This window comes from Equus asinus, chromosome 8 (assembly GCF_041296235.1).
Source record: "Equus asinus isolate D_3611 breed Donkey chromosome 8, EquAss-T2T_v2, whole genome shotgun sequence".
NCBI lineage: Eukaryota > Metazoa > Chordata > Mammalia > Perissodactyla > Equidae > Equus > Equus asinus.
In genome coordinates, this window is record NC_091797.1 from 25,987,187 (window position 1) to 26,007,037 (window position 19,851).

A 19,851-nucleotide genomic window follows, 5' to 3' on the forward strand; every position below is an offset into this window, starting at 1 on the left:
CTCAAAAATAGACAACCCAATTAAAAAAACAAGCAAAGGATTATTTTTTATTGAAGTATAATTGACATACAACATTTATATTAGTTTCAGGCAAGCAAAGGATTTAAATTCTCCAAAGAAGATATATAAATGGTCAATAAGTACATGGAAAGATGCCATCATTAGCTATTAGGAAAATGAAGTGCCAGTACTTGGGACAATATGCATAAACCTTGAAAACATTATGCTGAGTGAAAGAGGTCAGCCACAAAAGACTACGTATTGTATGACGGTGTCTATATTCAGTGTCCAGAAAAGGGAAATCCATAGAGACAGAAAGCAGATTAACGGCTGCCAGGGGCTGGGGTGAGAAGGAGAATGAGGAGTGATTCCTAATGGGTATGGGGTTTCTTCTGGGGTGACTGAAAATGTTCTAAAAGTAGATAATGATGGTGGTTATGCAACTCTGTGAATATACTAAAAATCACTGAATTATATATGGTAGATTTCATGAATTTAAAATTTTATGAATTTTAAGGGTAAATTTTATGGTATATGGATATCTCAATAAAACTATTAATATATATTAAGCTTTTAAAAAGTATGCAATATATTGTTTTCTGAAGATAGTGACTTAATAAAAAATAAGAATTAAATTTGTACTTACAGCTTTGCTCTGCAATTTGTTGAAGGAATATCTCAAGGTATCAACCCCTTCTGATTCTTCTTTGGTTACTTCAACTTCAAATCTGTTTAAAATAGCATAGGCTTCCTGTGGAGTGGGGGTGGAGATGAAAATTATCACAAGGAAAGCAACTGCCAGATGATTCAGATGTTTACTAGAAACACATTCCTATGTCTTAGAAGAAGAGAGCATATTCTAGAAGAGTGGTTCCCAAAATTAAATGCGTATACAAAGCACCTCTAGATTCTCATGGGCACCAGATATTGACTCTAGATCCTAGGTCCTGATTTAATAAGTGCCTAAGTGATTCTGATGGACACATTGGCAGATCACATTAAGATAACTCTCCTAGAAAATACTATGCTGGAAAATATCCCCGGAATCATTTTCTGCCTCTCTCTCCTCGTATATATGATGATGTGGCAGATACCCCACAGAAAAGAAACTTGAATCATCAAAAGGATGGATTAGCAATTGGCTTTACCAAAAGAATTTATGCTGAAGAATTAAGCTTCTACAGTCAGGAGAAAATGGTATGATAATTAGTTAAATCTTGAGGAATGGGTAGTCAGCATCCAAAATTTCCAAATATCAAGATTTAAAGAAGTAGTAAAGGCATAAAGTTCATTCGCTACCAAAGTGTATACATTTTAAATAGGTTCAAGAAAGCATACAATAGTCATGAGCATCAGGTACCCAGAGGAGGCAGTGTGCCAATCCTATGCCATGCAATAAGAGAGTGCTTTGTTTATACAGAACTTACAAATGAGTAATAAAATACATTGAGTCTGATTTTTATCACCATGAGCCAGAAATTTTAAATAATACTAGTCACAAAATACTTGTGGTAGTCAAAATAATGGCCTCCCCAATGGCGTCCACATCCTAATCTCGGGAACCCGTGAATGCGTTCTTACCTGGCAAGATGGACTTTGCAGATGTGACTAAGTTAAAGTTTGAGCTGGACTAACCGAGTGGGCCTGATGTAACCACAAAGGTCCATATAAGGGATAGAGGGAAGCGGGAGAATCAGGGTCAGAGAAGATGTGACAACAAAAGCAGGGGAGGAGTGATGCCATTGCTAGAGGGGGCCATGAGCCACGGAATGCAGGCAGCCTCTAGAACCCAGAGAAGGCAAGGAATGGACTCTTCCCTAGCGCTTCCAGAAAAAAACACAGCCCTGCTGACATCTTTATTTTAGCCCTATATGACCCATTTTCAGATTTCTGATCTCTAGAACTGTAAGATAATAAATTAGTGTTGTTTTAAGACATGAAGTTTATGGTAATTTGTTACAGCAGCAATAGGAAACGAATACAGAACTCTTCCCTAAAAGCATACTTTGCTGATCTAAATTCCACAGTGTACTACGGAGTCTAAGTGGACAACTCCCCCGGATGCTGCCCATGGTATGCCACTGGTCATGAGTGAGACCTAGCACTGGTTTCTAAGGAGAGTCAAAGATATTTGGGGAACTTCCCTAACATGTTGGGAATGATTGGATAGAGTGAAATTATTCTTTTCTGTGAAATGTTGGTGTCAGTATAAAAAACTGAAAACTGTCTGGACCAGTACAGCATTACAAATATATTGACATTCCTTTGCATACTGTTCACTATTGATGATTGTCAAAATCCCTCCAAGGACATCGACATCAGAAAGGAGAAATAGGCAGACCGTGCCACAAAACAGACGAAGAAATTCATTAACAGAATCACTTTTTTAGTGTGTATCTACCTTTTAAAAAACAGCATTTCAAGAAAGAAAAATATAACCATTTCTTACTTCAATTGGTCCCAAGGTCATATCCATTTGAATTTCATTATCACGGATACAAGACAAGGCTTCCATTGCAAATCTGACATCATCTAAATCACGAATAGGTCTAGATAACTTTTTCAAGTATTCATTGATAAACGCTATCATGTCTGACATTTTCTTTTTGTATTCTTCATTCAAATATCGACAGAGTAACATCTTCCATGCCTTAGCCTCAATTGATAAGGCCAATTTCATTGGCTCTGGTGAAGACGGGAAAAGATCAAAATAGAATACAATTGATATTCTGAAACTATTCACTTTATGTATAATCTGAGCCTCAATAACTGCACTGTCCAATTTGATTGTCACAAGCCACATGTGGCTATTGAGCACGTGAACTGTAGTTAGTCTGAATTAAATGTGCTGCAAAGGTTACTAGATTTTGAAGACTATCCCCATGGAGTATGTTAAGCTGTGCATGAAAAGGACACTAAAGTCTATGGAGGAGAATTTTGGAAATTAGTCCTAGGACTGTCCAATGTGAACCTTGCTCTGCTTCTGGACATCCCATTAGCAGTCCTCCCTCACACCCCATTTTCTTCGAGGTAACTCCACACAGTGGAGTATAATCTATTGTTTTATCTGTGAAATTCTGCCCAGTTTTCTTGTTATTCCATTCCCTATCTTATACACATGGTTAGAGGATATATATAACCTGACCCTGTACCCTGGGCCTAGCTAATTGTCCCAGGTCAATCTTGACCTTCTATGGACCAATCAGAATCCTTTCTTGAGAGTTTGGAATGAGACTTGATGGGGAACCATGTGGTCTAGGAAGCAGAAAAAGTCATGCAGAAAGGGAAGAAGAAATAAGAGGCAGAGAGAAAGGATTTGCTCAGCTTCCAATATTGTCCCTGGTTCTGGTTCATTTTTAAGGCCCTGCTGCATCTTTGATTTTGCGATGCACTTTTTTTCCTTTAATGTAGCTCAAATACATTTCCATTCCTTGAAAACAAAAGAGCTCTAACTAGTCGACTCTACCTTATCAATCCTTGTGCATTCCTCTTGTCTCCTCTTGGCACCCCTACACTCCCCAGGCCTGCCAAGCTTGAAACATGACTGCTCCCCTCCCAGCTTCCAGCAGTTAAACTGAGAGGACTAGGGAGCTGAGGAAAGCATAGCCTGAGGAGAGACACACAGCCAGCTTGTTGATTGAGGCTGTGAGATCCTATCTCATGAGGTCCGCGCCTCCCAGGTCTCTTTTCTTCTTTTCCTCAGCCCCCAAGGATTCAGTCCACTTTCCCCTATCTTTATAACTGTTGTCACCTATTCCGTGTTTTAATTTCCTCTCTCTAAAACCAAGCACCCAGCCAGCTAAAACACTGTGCTAACGTTGATTTTTGTATTAAGGATCATAGTGCTAATCGCTATGAGGAAACAAATAGGACAGTAAAATAACAATAATAATAATAGGTAGAGGATAGTTTCCAAAACTCTACAGAAGTTCTTATAATTACTGCCCCCGATGTATGGTTTCTGATTTCTAGCTAAATAATCACCTCAAGTACTTGCGGTTCTTCTCCAAATTAAATTCCTTCTTGACAGCTACAATAATAACATTTAATATTAATTGAACATCAACTATGTGCCAGATACTATGCTAAGTGTCTCATATAAAGTGGTTCACAAGGAGGACACTGTCATTATCACCAGCAGAAGAGATGGAGATTAAAGAGTTCAAGCAACCTTGATCGTCAAACTTGAGAGCCACAGTTACACTGTCTCCCTGAAAACAGCTCTGAAAATCTATTTTAGGTGGATAATCGATTTTACATTGATCATTCAAATATCCTCTGAAAATAAAATCTTCTCACAAATGTAAGACAAGACTGATTGTACCTCTGTAACCGTGGTAATATGTAGCCACCACAACCAGTTTTAAACTCAAACAATAGACAACATCATCTCAGTTCACATGTTTTTGCAAGCCAATCATTGTCTGCCCCTCCCTTCTGAATGTCAACAACCAGGAGGGATATACTCAATAAGCCCACCTCTGAGTGCCAACCAATCAACAACAGTCTCACCCAAGCAGGCATCCTTTTATTGATGATGGTGACCTACTTATGCCCACAATCCCAGGACTCCATGCTGCCCAGACACCCAAATGAGACTGGCAGTCTGCTCTGCTGAGAACACTGTGCCTGACCAGCTCACAACAGTAAGCAATAGAGTCAGGTTGATCTTTTTATTTCAGACATTAAGTGGTTGTCTCATCATCCTTTGATACTCTAGTCCCAAATGGATTAACTTCTCAGGAGACTGCAAACTGGTTGCCTCCTATCTCATGTACACAAGCCCCTCCTCACAGTAACCCCAAAAAGAGTTTCACCTGTACTTTTAGCTGTTTGACTGTCAACTGAGAAATTGCGTAGTGTATTAAGCCACCTTGGTATAATATTATATATGAACAATATATATAATATATATTATACATACATAATATATTTAACATATATATGAACAATACTGGTGGTTCAGAAATAGTTAATATTTATAATATTGTACCAAGGTAGCTTAATAACTGCTTTCTAAATAAAGTAACATTTCATGTGAAAATACAGATACTTTTCATAATAAATGTTTTTAAATACCTGTATGCAATTCAAGTGCTCCTACAACAATAACAGGCTTCAACTCATCGATCTCCTGTTCAAAAGTAGCATAGTGTAGAATTTCTGATCTGATTTCAGTCAGAGAGGGGTTGTTAGCCAAAAACTCCTGTAGTAAGGAACCAATGTTCTCTTTAGCTTTTTGACAGTATCAATCTTACACGTGTGATAGTTTAATTACCAAATGGCATTTCCTTATTTACTTTTCCATTTGTATGCGCTATGAGGCCAGTGGCTCGGTGAAAAAGGGATGAACTGGTAGTACTGGGAAGAGGAGGCTATGTGAGGGAATTTCACAGTCCACCATGAATGGTTACTGAGAGATCTAAAACTCTGAGTTTCTAACCAAAAATACAGCTGAGTCTATGTAAGTAGGACACACCCTTGAATATCTGGCCTCTGGACACGTCTGGAACATTACTGATACTCAACAGTTTAGGGAATTAAAGGAAACCTGCCCCAGTCTCACTATTCTCAGTTGCCTCAGAATGTCAATGCAAGAATTACACAAGACAGAAGGTGCTAGGTGCTTGTCATTTAGAAGGTCTTGGCCCCTGCTCATGAGCTCCTGTCATTATCACTGATATTTTCCTGGTCCTCCTGCACGAGTTAGACACAAAGAACTCAAACCCAGACTACGTCACAAGTAGCAGAAACACACCTTCACTTTCACGTCTCGGTCCTCTGTCCACAGCGTCTTGTACTTTTGAAAGTCCTGCAAGGCCTCATGAGCCACCTTTCTGAGAGAATTCACAGAGGAAGAAAGGAGAAGGACCAGCTTGGAAATATCCTTGTGCTCAGCTACACCCGGATAAAAATTCTTCAGCTTCCGTGCAGGAATAACTTCCTCAAAAGATCCTGAAAATAGATATTTTTACATATAGATAACTTCTATATTCAAATTTAAATATTTTCAATTTTAAAATGTATAGACTTTCTTCAAGCTGTATGTTCTTAAAGACTCTCCATTCAAGTAATTAAGAGAAATTCTCTTGCTATCCTCACTTATTAAACTATTGTGTCAGATGTTGAGGTCTAGATTTCTTTAATGTGGGAAAACTGTGTTATTCCGAGGAGAGAAGCGAAAGACACTGATTAAAACCCCAAAAACAAAAAAAAAAGTCCTCCAAAGGAAGGTCAAAAGAATTGAAATTACTACCCCACAGAAGAGCATGGTGGTTAAAGGAGAGACATCACATTTATCGCCGAAGTGACCTTAAGCCAGTTAATCTTCCCAGAAATACTTGTGAGGATTAAATGAGACAACATATGTTTGTCTTCAGTTCAGCATCCAGTATATAGAGATCATGCAATCACTATTCACCACCACTATAAACATCTCTTACCAAAATCCGATCATGTCATATATATGTATACATATATATAATAGTGTTAGAGAATATAGAATAGTGGGTATGTAAGTTAAGATACATTTAAGATCTTGTTTAAGTTTTTTCCATACAGATAAAAGTCTCTGGCATCATTTATTAAATAGTGCATTCTTTCCCCACTGATTTGTAATTCCACCTGTGTCATATATCTAATTTTCATATATATGAGTGTTTCTGCACCCTCTGTCCTGTTTATGATCTATTATCTATTCATTGACCATTAAAAGGTTGTCTTAATTAGTCTGGCTTTATCATACTCCTTGCTATTTGGCAAGGCAGAGCCCCTTACCTTATTTTTCTTCGCCACTTCTTGGGGCTATTTTTGGTTCTTTGCACTCCCATATAATTTTACAATGAAATTTACAAATTAAATTGACAAAGTATAGAAAAATTCTGTTGTGATTTCACTGGAATGATATTGAATTTGTAAATTAGTCAAAGAATTGACCTCTTCATGATGTGGATTATTCCTATTTTCCATTATGTCATTCAATAATAATCATTTTCTCCAAAAATGCTATGCAAATATTTTTTAAACTTATTTATTAAGTACTTTATGGCTTTGTAGCTATTGAAAAATCTATTTTTTTCTATCATATTTTTCCCAGATTTATTGAGATATAATTGACATATAATTCTGCTACATTTTAATTGAATTATTGGCCATTATAGAAATACTCTTTTATTTTTGTATCTTGGTCTTTACACAGAAACATTACTGAATTTATTAGATATAATATTTGTTTCTAGATTCCTCAGATTTTCTATGCATGATCTTTAAGTAAGGACAACCTTAGTCTTCCTTTCCAATCATTATTCTTATTTTCTATTATCTGATTTCATAGTGAGGATCTCCAGTAAAATATTGAATAAAAGTGATAATAGCAGGCTTGGTTGTTTCTTCTTCGTTTTAATGAGAAAGAAATGCTCCTAGATTTTTCCACAGACACCATTATCAGAAAATCCCTCACATTCCTAGTAACCAGAGAAGATGTGTGTGAGTGAGTGAAATACCTCACATATTAAGAAGTGTATATAAAACATATGTCAAAGAAGAAGAAGAAAAAGACTTCCAATGTACTGAGCACCCAGGTTAAGAAGAGAATGCTGCCAAGATCTGAGCAGCCCTCTCTAGGCCCCTCTCCAATCACATTGCCCTCCCCTACTCCCAGAGGTAACCGCTATCCTGAATTTTCTTTGAAGATAAACCCATATGCTTATCTCTAAACAACACACAGCTTAATTTTTTAAAAACTGAGCAGTAAGCACAAACCCAGCTGTAAAGGAAAGAAAGATTAATTGCCCATGTTAGACAAAAATTCCTAGGAGAAAAGAAGCTGAACAGAGTCTCTGGGTCTAGTCTTCAGCTCTCCTACAAGTTTACAAAAGGCTTTTGTGGGGAAGCCATGGGAAAGGATCATAAGTGAGTCCTATATAGAAAACACGAGTCTCATCATTATCAGGGCACCTGGAGGGCAGTGTTTATGAGTCAAGTAATGAATGTCCAACAGGAATACAGTCAGGACAGTGGGCTAATCTGTCTTTTCCTACAACCCTCCAGTTCCCTCCAGTTGTCAGTAGCAAGTCAAAGCAGAACACTGGGAAATGAGTTTCCTCAGCTGACCTGTGGCAATGAGAGTAGAGCAGCAACTTCATCAGCACTTGGTGAAAGTAAGCAAGCACAGCCAAGAACATGGACCAGGCTCACCCAGGCATTCAGTGCAATGGTATCAGGCATCTTCGAGAGGGCAGCCAAAACTCATCCTTCTCTTGAGTCACACCGGTGGCCCTCTAGGCTTAGAATACAATTGTCATTGTGTAATCATCCTTCACCATTCACCTGAGAATTTCCTTCACCTCTCAGCTGTGTTTTATCCTGTTTCCAATAGCCCATGTCATCCTTTTTTTTTTCTTCTTTCTTTACTTTCTCATTGCAGAAGAGTATGACCTTTAGTAACTTTGTGGATAAAGGTGAACTGGGGGTAAGTTTTTAAAGATACTGCATGTCTGAAAATGTCTTTATTCTACCATCATACTTGGTTGATAATTTGAGAGAGAATAGAATTCTTACTTGCAAGGTTGTTGCTAAGTCCAAAGATTCTGGCACCGAGTGGTTTTTCGTTTTACATTTAGCCTGCTACAATAATAGAAAGACATATGCAATGAACTAGGGAGAAAACAAAGAATAACGGCAAACATTGGACTAAAAGTCAGACAATTGGATTCTAGGCCTTTTATCTGGGTTCATTCCCAGACCTGTCACTAAATTTGTGACTTTGGACAAATTATTTAACCTCTCTGAAAAAAGGATGGAATAAATATTTATTTTGCCAGCTATTTTATGTATATATATATATATATATAGATCTGTCCACATGTTTTTTTCCTAGACTCTTTTGCCTCTGATTTCCCAGTGTTGCTCCTTCTAGGTTCTGAACAACCAGCTCAGCCATTGGCAGTTGCCTAAGAGTCCATATGTATTTTTGCTTCAGATAATTTCTCCCTCCTTCAAAAGGATATACTGCTTGAAGCTCTGCCCAGTAGGGGAAATTCCTCCTCTCACTATTCTTTAGAGCCACTCCTGAGTAGGCTGTAGTGCAGCAGAAGTCCATTTTCAGTTCACACCAACATATCAAGCCAACTCATCATAGACCGGGTCTGAGATTTTCCATCCTCCATTAGCTTGTTGTAGGGAACGCCCCAAGAGACCACAGTTATAAGCTGAGAGAGCAGCGTTGGTGGAATACAGAAAGGTGGCACTGGGGTCTGGGCTACCCGTTCATGTAACTTAAACAGTACCTTGTTTTTAATTTATGTCTCCCTGATCACCAGTGGAGGTGGTATTGTTTCAGAAAAAACCAGTTTGACTTTTTTTCCCCAAGCATAAATGAGATCTTGCGATATTTGTCTTTCTGTGTCTGGCTTATTTCACTTAGCATAATGTCCTCCAGCTTCATCCATATTGTCACAAATGACAGGATTTCATTCTTTCTTTAAGGATGAATAATATTCCACTGTAAAAAAATGTGAAACTCACAGTAGCAGAGAGTAGAACGGTGGTCACCAGAGGCTGGGAGGTGGGAGAAAAGGGGAGCTATTGATCAAAGGATACAAACTTTAAGCGATAAGAAGAATAAATTCTGGAAACCTAACGTACAGCATGGTGACTATAGTTAATAAAAATGTATTGTATACTTGAAATTTGCTAAGAGAGTAGATCTCAAGTGTTCCCATCCCCCCCCAAAAAAAGCAGCTATGGGAGGTCACAGAGATACGTTAATTACTTTGATTGTGATAACCACTTCACAATGTATAACTATATCAAAACATCACATTGTACACCTTAAATATATACAATTTTTGCTTGTCAAAAATAAATTTAAAAAATTTTAATGTGGCAGAACAGCAAAAAAAAAAAAGGAAAAAAGAAAACTGTTCCATTCTCTACACAAGAAAGTGTCCAAAAATGTCCATGGAATTTTGAGTCAGTGTCATATCACACTCATAGCTACTTAAGGGAATAGTTCATATACACTTTATATAGGAGGAACCCATGACCTAGATTTTCTAAGCACCACGTTCCAGCAAACTAAGTTTATCAGACCAAATACAATGCTGGAAGCAGAAACAGAACTAAGGCTTACTGTAACTTTTAACTCTGACTCAGATTATGATAGCAGAACAGTGATAAAAATCCTTGCTCACCCATGACCAAAATCTAGAAAGAAACATCTCTCTGTTATGTTTAAGATGAAAGATGGAGAACACTAGTTGTTTTTCAAATGCAAAATTTAACAGATAAGCATATAAAAATGACTTTTAAAAATATCTATATGCTAGCATACCCAAGAAGAATGAGAGAGACCATTTACTAATTGTTACAATTATAAGGTTCTATGGATGTGAGATTTGACTTAACGTCTTACTCTCTTCCTTCTTCAGCTGTTTTCCTGCGCTTGTATGACTCTGGTCAGTAGTGGTCCGGGAGGAACTGGTAGCGGCAGGCTTCATGTAATGGGTCTGCTGTTGCCCCCAGTGAGCCACTCCTCTGCTAACCTCCAGGGTTAACTGGATCATACGGTTAATGGCTTGTTGGATGTCATCCAAACTAGGAACCATTACCTGTGGAAAGGCAGAAACCAGTTCCTGCGACTGCCAGCACACGCTGTCAGTCCCTTTGGTTCTCACTACCCTCCTTCCCCGATGAGCGGGCAAAGCCTCAACTGGCCCAGTGGAAAGCCGCTTTAAGGAGAGGAATGTTAGAGAAGGGCAGACTGCAGACTTTTCTCTGTTCTGACGTTTTCCCATTCCATCAATTCCTGCAGGCAAAAGGGTCAAACACAGTACTTGTCATCCTTTCCCTGTGAGGGTGGCTAGATGCAGACCGAAATTACGGAGTACGTGCTGGATGTGGATGAAGCGGGATAACTGAAGAAGCTATACTGCCAAGATTCTGACCTCTGACCTTGAAATGCGCCAAGTAAGCAAAGAAGTTGTCCTCCAGGAGGCCAGAGTGGGTAGATGTGGTGTTAGGTGAGCCATAGATTGTTCCCACCTGGCCTTATCCCTTGGCCCATCACAGAATGCACCTCAGTCATCCTGTGGGGCTTGGAGTTCCAGCTGCCAGTAAGCAGCTGGGGTGGCAGTCAAGAGAAGTTCCATGAGGAAGCAGAGGGGATCCACGGTGCTCAGGGCACAGGCTCTTGCTATTTTGCCGTCCTTTGTGGGTTGCCTCATGGTCGTGTGCTTGGGGTAGGGATTTGGACCTCGGAGATGGTCTTATGTAGACAATTTAATGTCTGAAGTAAGAAAAAGCAAGGAGATTTTTCAAGTACTTGCTAACTGATGGCTGAACAGATGCTTAACTCAACTCTTACACCAACCTTCAACAGACCATGAGCTATGCAGAGCAATATTTTTATAATACATAGAAATAACATTTTGATTTTTGTTAAATACTGAGATGAAGTCAAAAAATACATAAGACCAAGAGGTTACTACAATGAAAGTTGTTCTAATGCTATACTTCTTAAATGCATTAGCAAAATATCATTGTATTAACTTGATCACTTAATAATACTTACCACATTAGGAATTGCAAGATGTACTTCAGCTTTTATAAAAGAAATAACATCTTCCGACCACTTTCGTCCGTGATGGCTGTAAAAAGATGGAGATTTAGCTGATAAACCTTAACCTAAAGTTTCATAAATAGCTTGTTATGCTACAACTTTCAATCCTAAAAATAAAGCTATTTCCAAAATACCAAATTACATGAAGAGAATGTTATGACGGAGCCATAAATGTCAGAGAACTAAGAAAACACAATGATTGAATATTCTTAGAAGTAAAATGTTAGTCTCATAGGCATTTTCTAGTATTTTAAAGTTGCTCTCTGTCAGTAATAACCATTTAACGTTTTCTACAAGCACTCCTTTTTCCCAGCCCTGTATCAAATGCCAGACAAGATCACCAACAAAAAGCATATACCTCCATATACTTTTTTATGTATACTTTCTGCAAGATTAAACAGGAGGGTTTTGGTCAAAGCCTTCCCAAAACCGCCTTTTTAAACACTATCACTCATGCTCACACAGAAGTACAGACACCCAGACACACAAGTGCAAGTAAAGAAGGACACACATCAGAGCTGCAAATTAGTTTGGTTACCTCCCTCTGCCTTGATCTCTGTCCCCATCCCAGACAAAATTATATAAAGGTAAACTTTCCATAGCAAGAGATGCTGGCATCACTGAAGAACCACACTTCCATTGATAAATATAAGCAGATGGCAGGGGAGGGTTGATCACAAGACACATAAAGCCTCTGTAGTTCAGAGTGGGGACCCAACTTTTGCACTCAGGATCAATGGTGCCCAGAAAAACACATTATTGCAAGGAACTCTTTGAACTAAAAGCACCCAAACAGAGGGGAAAAAAACTCTCTAATTCTTAGTCTTACTGTGAAATTGAAGATGCAGCAACAGAGCACGTTAGACTGTATTAAAAAGGGTACAATCTGAGAACAAGAAAGAGTTTCGTTAAGTATAAACAAACAGCTGACATGATAGAGGTGGTAAACAGCATGTTAGATCATTCGGTAAGATTTGACAAACTAGAGGATTAACTTAAGGAATTCTTCAACATTTCAGATGCAAAATACAAAGAGAAATTACCTAAAGAAAAAGTAAGAGAAAGGATAAAGCTAAGTAATGTTTATTGAACGCTTAATGTACGCCAGGTGCTTTTCCAAGCACTTTCCGTGAATTAACACACTTCACCTTCACATTAACTCTGTGAGGCAGATCCTCTGATTTTTTTTTTAAAGATTGGCACCTTAACTAATATCTATTGCCAATCTTCATTTTTTTCCTTCCTCTTCTCCCCAAAGGCCCCCAGTACATAGTTGTATATTCTAGTTGTAGGTCCCTCTGGTTGTGCTATGTGGGACGCCACCTCAGCATGGCCTGATGAGCAGTGCCATGTCCGTGCCCAGGATCCGAACTGGCGAAACCCTGGGCCGCTGAAGTGAGCACGTGAACTTAACCACTTGGCCACAGGGCCGGCCCCCAGATCCTGTGATTTTTATTTCCATTCTGTAGATGAGGAAACCAAGGCAGAGAAGGTTGAATAGTTTACAGAAGGTCACTCAGCTCTGAGATGCCTTACTACCTAGATCCAGAGAGTGAACCCCGCATATGGTAAATTAAAGCACAGCTCTTCTCTAACTTAAGAATAAACTTATCTTTTCACCTTGAAATGATTCTCTGTGTGCCCAACAGGATTAACGGGAAAAAGTGACCTACACTTAAACGTATAATTTGCGAATTGCCAGAATAAAGGGGGAACTCCTGTAGGCATCAAACAACAGGTTGTTACTTAGAAAAGAAAATCAGATTAGCAGCAGAACTCTCATCTGAAAATGGAAACAAAAGAAGCCAATGAAACAATATTTGCGGAGTGTGAGAGAAAGAGATTATAACCCAAACTGACCAAACTAGCACGCATGTGTGAGAGTAAGAGAAAGACAATATAGACAAAAGAGGATTTTGAAGTATCATGCTCATGAATGTCTCTTGAAAAATCATTTAAGTACTGCAGCACCTGTAAATCAACATGGCACAGCGAGCTCAGACTTCAAAAATGCCTCTTTGTGCCAAATACATCACAATCATGGATAGAACATAAAGAACGCGTACATACAAGATAAGCAACTCCATGAATCAGGAATGGATCACAAACACAAAAACAGGCTGGCCAGAGTTCTGGTCGGGAAACAGGCAGCAACAGTGGGTGGCTGGCCCCCGTGGACTATGGGACAGAAAGTGCTTGATGAGAGATGGGAACTCAGTCAGGTTTGCTACCTGAAGCCAGAAACTGAAGTCTGGTTTCCCCACTTGTAACGAGAGGCAAAACAACAACAAAAGAAAGTCCATCCATCTACTGCATCCAGCTGCAGCTTTCCCAGAAGACGGGGGCCTGGGGTGACAGAAGCAAATCCACAGCATCTCCAGTAAGCGGCCAAGCTGGGCCACTTCTCTGCTCCTGACTGAACCTCCCGTTTCCCAGTGCACTGTCTCTTCAGGGACAGTAACTGTGAACAAATAAGACTTGGTTCTGTGCTCAAGGGTCCAAGGGTCATGTGGAGGCAAAAGCAAAACTCCTAGATATAGAGGGAAGGAGAAAGAAACAGAGAAAAATGAAAAACACTCTCGCTCAAAGAGGACCTACAAACTAAACTCCCAATATGCATGATTAAGTCTAACAGTAAGAAAGGAGACTAAAGAAATCAATAATTGGAACAGAAACTCGCTCCAGATAAAATTCACTGTATAGAATATGACAAATAAAATAGGGATATTGAGAATGCTCAAAGCGATAGATGAAGACTATCCTCCATAAAATAATAATAAATTGCTAAACTAGAAAGGCAGAAATGATGCAATACCTGGAGGATAAGAAAAAGCATTAATTGAAATGTTTAAGATGCAATAGATGAGATCACTTTTAGATCTGGTACAGAGATACTTGCCCATAATGTAGTCCAGAAAGGCCAAAAGACAAAATATATGACAAAGTAGCTAGGAGACAGAGAGACAGAGCAAGCAGCACCCACGTTTGAGATGACCACATGTCCAGTGTGCCCAGGACAGTTTCAGGTTAAGTCTGTCCTGGTACTTCGTGTGGGTAAGCGCCTCTTCACTCAAAACAATGTCCTAGTGGGAACAATAAATTATGTGATCTCTCTGTGCAGCATTCAGCTCCTAGGAGTTCCATGAGAAAAGAATGAAGGGAATGTCCTAGAAGCAATAACCGAAGAGGAAATTGCTGAGGCTTTTCCAAGATTGAGGAACGCTATAAGCCCTCAAATAGAAAGAGTACTTTGAGAACAAAGCAGCATTAGGTAAAGACAAGTCCACACAGGGAAAGAAAACTGCAGAACACCAAGGATAAGAAACATTCCTCAGCGAGATCACTGCAGACTTCTCATCAGCGACAACATAGGGCGGAACAAAACAGAGAAATTCTTTCAAAATGCTGAGACAAATGAAAACTTTTTATCCAGCCAAACTGTCGTGAAAGTGTGAGGGCAAAAAAGGGCATTCTTCAGGCTTAAAATGAATAAGGGAGTTTACCCCTCACAGACTTTCACTAAGGAACAAGCAGGATCAAAAAATACACAAGAACCTGAAAAGTTTATTAAAATATGCAAGTAAATAAATTATTTTTGAGTGTTCAAAAAAGGTAAGACTAGGGGCTGGCCTGGTGGTGTAGTGGTTAAGTTCTTGCACTCCACTTTGACAGTGGCCTGGGATTTGTGGGTTTGGATACCAGGCGCTATACATTGCTCATCAAGCCATGCTGTGGAGGCATCCCACATGCAAAATAGAGGAAGAATGGCACAGATGTTAGCTCAGTGTCGATCTTCCTCAAGCAAAAAAAAAAAAAAAAGAGGAAGACTGGCAACAGGCATTAGCTCAGGGCCAATCTTCCTCAACAAAGAAAAAAAAAAGGTAAGACTAAAATATCAAACAGCAATGATAAGGTAGGTACAGTTCAGTGAGTAAAGTATGCCAAAGCCCTTGTAGTCAGAAATAAGCTAGAAAACTGAAAAACTACAGGAAGTATTTTATAAAAACTGGACCAAAATATGTGTATTCTAAATTGAACGGTAACCACTTAAAGAACTGAAGCACAGAAAAGAGGATAAAAGGGAAAAACTACCCATCCTAAAGATAATAGAGATAAGGAAATGAATCGAAGAAAACACAAAATAAAAATTATAAATTCACTACAACAATATTAAAAAATCACAATAAGTGTAAACAGATTAAACTCTGTTACAAGACAGAGATAATCAGATTGAGTAAAAATAATCAAATCTGTACCTAGGTGAGGTGACGGATGTTAACTAAACTCATCATGGTAATCATCCCACAATAGACACTATATCAAATCATTATGTTATATGCCTTTAACAAATACAGTGCTATGTGTCACTTATATCTTGATAAAATTGGGGAAAAAATGTTTCATAAGATGCTAGGTTATCAATTCCCTAGAGGAACAAAAAGGTTCTTAAAATTAAACATTATAGAGTTTACATTTTAAATGTACAATAAACGGGCCAGGTCTGTGCCGAGTGGTTAAGTTCACGTGCTCTGCTTTGGCAGCCTGGGGTTCATGAGTTTGGATCCCGGACGCAGACCTACACACTGCTCATCAAGCCACACTACGTGGTGGCGTCCCACGTAGAAGAGCTAGAAAGACCTACAACTAGGATATACAACTATGTATTGGGGCTTTGGGGAAAAAAAAAATGAGGAAGACTGGCAACAGATGTTAGCTCAGGGCCAATCTTCCAAAAAAAAAAAAAATACTAAAAAAAAAGTTAAGGAATAAACCTAACAAAAATGTGCAAGACTTTTACACAGAGAATTATAAAACTTCATTGAGGGGGCCGGCCCCATGGCCGAGTGGTTAAGTTCACGCACTCCGCTTCGCCAGCCCAGGGTTTTGCTGGTTCAGATCCTGGGCGCGGACAGGGCACCACTCATCAAGCCATGCTGAGGCAGCGTCCCAGATAGCACAACCAGAGGCACTCACAACTAGAATATACAACTATGTACTGGGGGGCTTTGGGGAGAAGAAGAAAAAAAATAAGAAAAATTATTAAAAAGAAAAAAACTTCATTGAAGAATATTAAAGAAGACTTCAATAAATGGAGAGATAATCTATGATGTTTGGCGGTAATTCTCTCCAAATTTATCTACAGATTCAAAAATGTAATTTAAATAAGGCTCTTAAAAAAAATTAGTTTTCAACAACTTTTGCTTGGTTAACTAATTAACCATACGGAAAAAAATACACTGGTCTCCTACCTCACACCAAACACAAAAATCAATACCATGTGGATTAAATTCCTAAATATAAAAGATAAAACTTTCAGAAGACAGTACGAAGTAAAGATTTCTTTTAAAAGATATAAAAATCACAAATCACTAGGAAAAGATTGATAAATTTGAGTATTTTAAAGAAAATGTTGATAAACTTGAATATTTTTAAATTCAGCAAAGGCTACCATAAAGAGAATGAAAACACAAGACACAACCAAGGGAAGATATTTGCTATATTATTTTCAACAAAGTAATGCGTTAAGAACAACCACGTTATGTATTAAGCCAACCCAATAGAAAAACAGGCAAGAAAGGAAGAAAAGAAAAAAAGAACACAAATTTTAAGGAAGAGAAAGAACAAATGTTTTATAAACATGAAAATATATTCAACCTCATCAGTAACCAGGAAAATGGTGATTTAAATCCCAATGAGATGCCGTTTCACACCCCCGTGCTGCCAAGAATTGTTTAATGGAGCAGTATCAACTGTGTGCAAAGATGAGGAGCCCTGGGCTCTGGCGCCAGGCGTTTTCTGCTAAAGTGAGCACATGCATACCCCACGGCCCAGCCATTCCCCTCTTAGCAAGCGCAGCAGGAGACAAGTACAAGAATGTCCACAGGGGCTTTCTTCACAATAGCCCAAACTGGAAACAACTCAAATGACCATCACCAGTAGAATAGACAAACAGATTGTACACACGCTAACTATCCACAAGTGAAAATAAACTATAGCAACATAGATGAACCTCAAAAGCAATACTGAACACTATTCAAACACGGGCAAAATTAAGTGAAACATTGATGAGGGATGCAAACGTGGTAAACTGTAAGGAAAACCAAGACAACGACATAAACATCAAGGTCAGGATAGTGGTTACCTTTGGGTGAGCAGAGAGAAGACCAGGAAGGGGACTGGTAGCGCTCAGTATTCTTTATCTTGGCCTGGGTGCTAGGAACACGGTTGTTCATTCGACCGCTCTTCTTGCAACAGTACACGTTTCCGTATAGTCTTTTCATGAATGGCATGTTTTAAATTTTATAATTTTGTTTGTTTTTGTTTTTGTCAGGAAGATTGGCCCTTAGCTAACATCTTTGCCAAGTTTCCTCTCTTTTATGTGGGAGGCTGCCACAGTGTGGCCTGATGAGCAGTGCTAGGTCTGTGCCCAGGATCCGAACCTGCGAACCCCTGGCCACCAAAAGTAGAGTGTGCAAACCTAACTGCTATGCCACCAGACTGATCCCAAACTTCATAATTTTTTAAATTAATAAAAATAAGAGATGCTATTAGCATTACGTTATGATAGTATTACCAGACATATTTAGCACTTTTTCAACTTGCCTTGCAACAAATATTCTTCTTTTCATTGTGTCCAAAGATAACCGTGTAGCCTTTTGAAGACTGTCTAGTAATTGATGAGAGAAAAAAGCATAGACCTCTTTACATTCCTGTAATAAAAAATCATATTAAATTTGGTACAAAAAATACTCTAACACACCCAAAGCAATAATATTAGAAATGACACGTGAAAGATGAAAAATGATAAACTATACAATTTCAATTATAGCGTAGAAATAAATTCTTTGTTTACTAAATTACTTGTTTGTTTTTTTAAACAAGAAGCAATATATGAAAAGTGTGCTTCCATAAACACCCTAGCAAACCATAAGAACTTACTCAAAAGCCAAAATTCAAAAACAGTTTATTCAAAATAATCCCGGTTTTCTCAATACTCAATAATTCACTCAACAAAACAAGCACTGATTAAGTGTGGTGCACTTCCCAATGCTTAGAGGTGTGGGCACAAGAGGATATTTAGTCTGTACTCTCAAAAAGCTCAGGGGCTGGCCCAGTGGCACAGTGGTTAAGTTCGCACGTTCCGCTTCTCGGTGGCCCAGGGTTCGCCAGTTCGGATCCCAGGTGTGGACATGGCACCACTTGGCAAGCCATGCTGTGGTAGGCGTCCCACATATAAAGTAGAGGAAGATGGGCATGGATGTTAGCTCAGGGCCAGTCTTCCTCAGTAACAAAAGAGGAGGATTGGCAGTAGTTAGCTCAGAGCTAATCTTCCTCAAAAAAAAGCTCAGCTGGCAGATAAACATATTTTTAAATCTACAACACCAAAATATATAGCATGAAACAAGGGTCTGCCCCTCTCTCCAAGCCCTTCTTTCCCTCCAGAGGAGAAGTAGCCAAGTTTATCGGTCAGAACGTAGGACAAATATTGAGCCCAGGCAGGCATCTGGGCACCACATCTTGCTTACACAGTGAGTCACACATCCAGGGCCAGGCTCTGGCCAAACTGTTCCTCTGCACTCTCCACCCAGCCCCTCTGAGACTGGGAGGGTGACGCAGGTTGAGTCGGGTCAGAAGGGAGGGTTATCAGGCATGAACAAAGAAAAATATGGTCAACGTCGGTCAATTATCAGGCTGAAGCACAGACGTGACATAATCAAATATTTTAGGTAGACCATACTGGCAGCAGTGGAAGATAGACCCGAGAGGCAGAGCTACTTAGGTGGTGACTGCACTAACGCAGCTCCAGGTGGTCCCCCAATTCAAGAGGCTCTGATGGTACTCCATCTGGCTCTGAGGACCCCAGCCAGCATCAAAGGGAATGCAATTGGAAGAGAAGAACTCTCGTGGAAACACACTTCCTCTCTCCAGCTGACTCCAGCGATTGATAATGGCCATCTGGTACATGGTGCTGAGAAGAAATCTATGGCTAAGATCTAGACTCAGCAGGAAAGCATTACTGGATCAATTGGTGATAGCATCCTTGAGCAAGAAGGTCAAAGTGGAACAAATGTGTGCTGTTTATTTCCAAAATCGGATTAGGGTGTGTGTTAGAGAGTGTAATAGTGTGTAAAATAGAGAAAGAAGGAAAGGAAGGTGAGTATAAGGGATTAAAAGAAAACGGACAGGAGCAGGAGAAGGCAGGAATGAGTATAAAGGTGGGAGTGGCATTC

General features: G+C 39.2%; 1 protein-coding gene across 2 annotated transcripts in view; it reads right to left on the reverse strand.

The window, feature by feature from the left end:
• Positions 1–19,851, reverse strand: part of DNAH8 (dynein axonemal heavy chain 8) — a 263,980-nt gene that overhangs the window by 183,923 nt on the left and 60,206 nt on the right. Inside the window, exons 20-26 of one of the 2 annotated variants that reach the window (XM_070514986.1) lie at positions 18,224–18,330; positions 11,573–11,648; positions 10,415–10,610; positions 5,759–5,955; positions 5,080–5,206; positions 2,450–2,685; positions 647–751 (exon numbers count right to left, since the gene is read on the reverse strand). In XM_070514986.1, the coding sequence (XP_070371087.1) occupies positions 647–751; positions 2,450–2,685; positions 5,080–5,206; positions 5,759–5,955; positions 10,415–10,610; positions 11,573–11,648; positions 18,224–18,330 (1,044 nt within the window). Of the gene's footprint in view, positions 1–646; positions 752–2,449; positions 2,686–5,079; positions 5,207–5,758; positions 5,956–10,414; positions 10,611–11,572; positions 11,649–18,210; positions 18,331–19,851 lie in introns of both variants that reach the window. The other variant, XM_070514987.1, reaches the window with a different exon arrangement.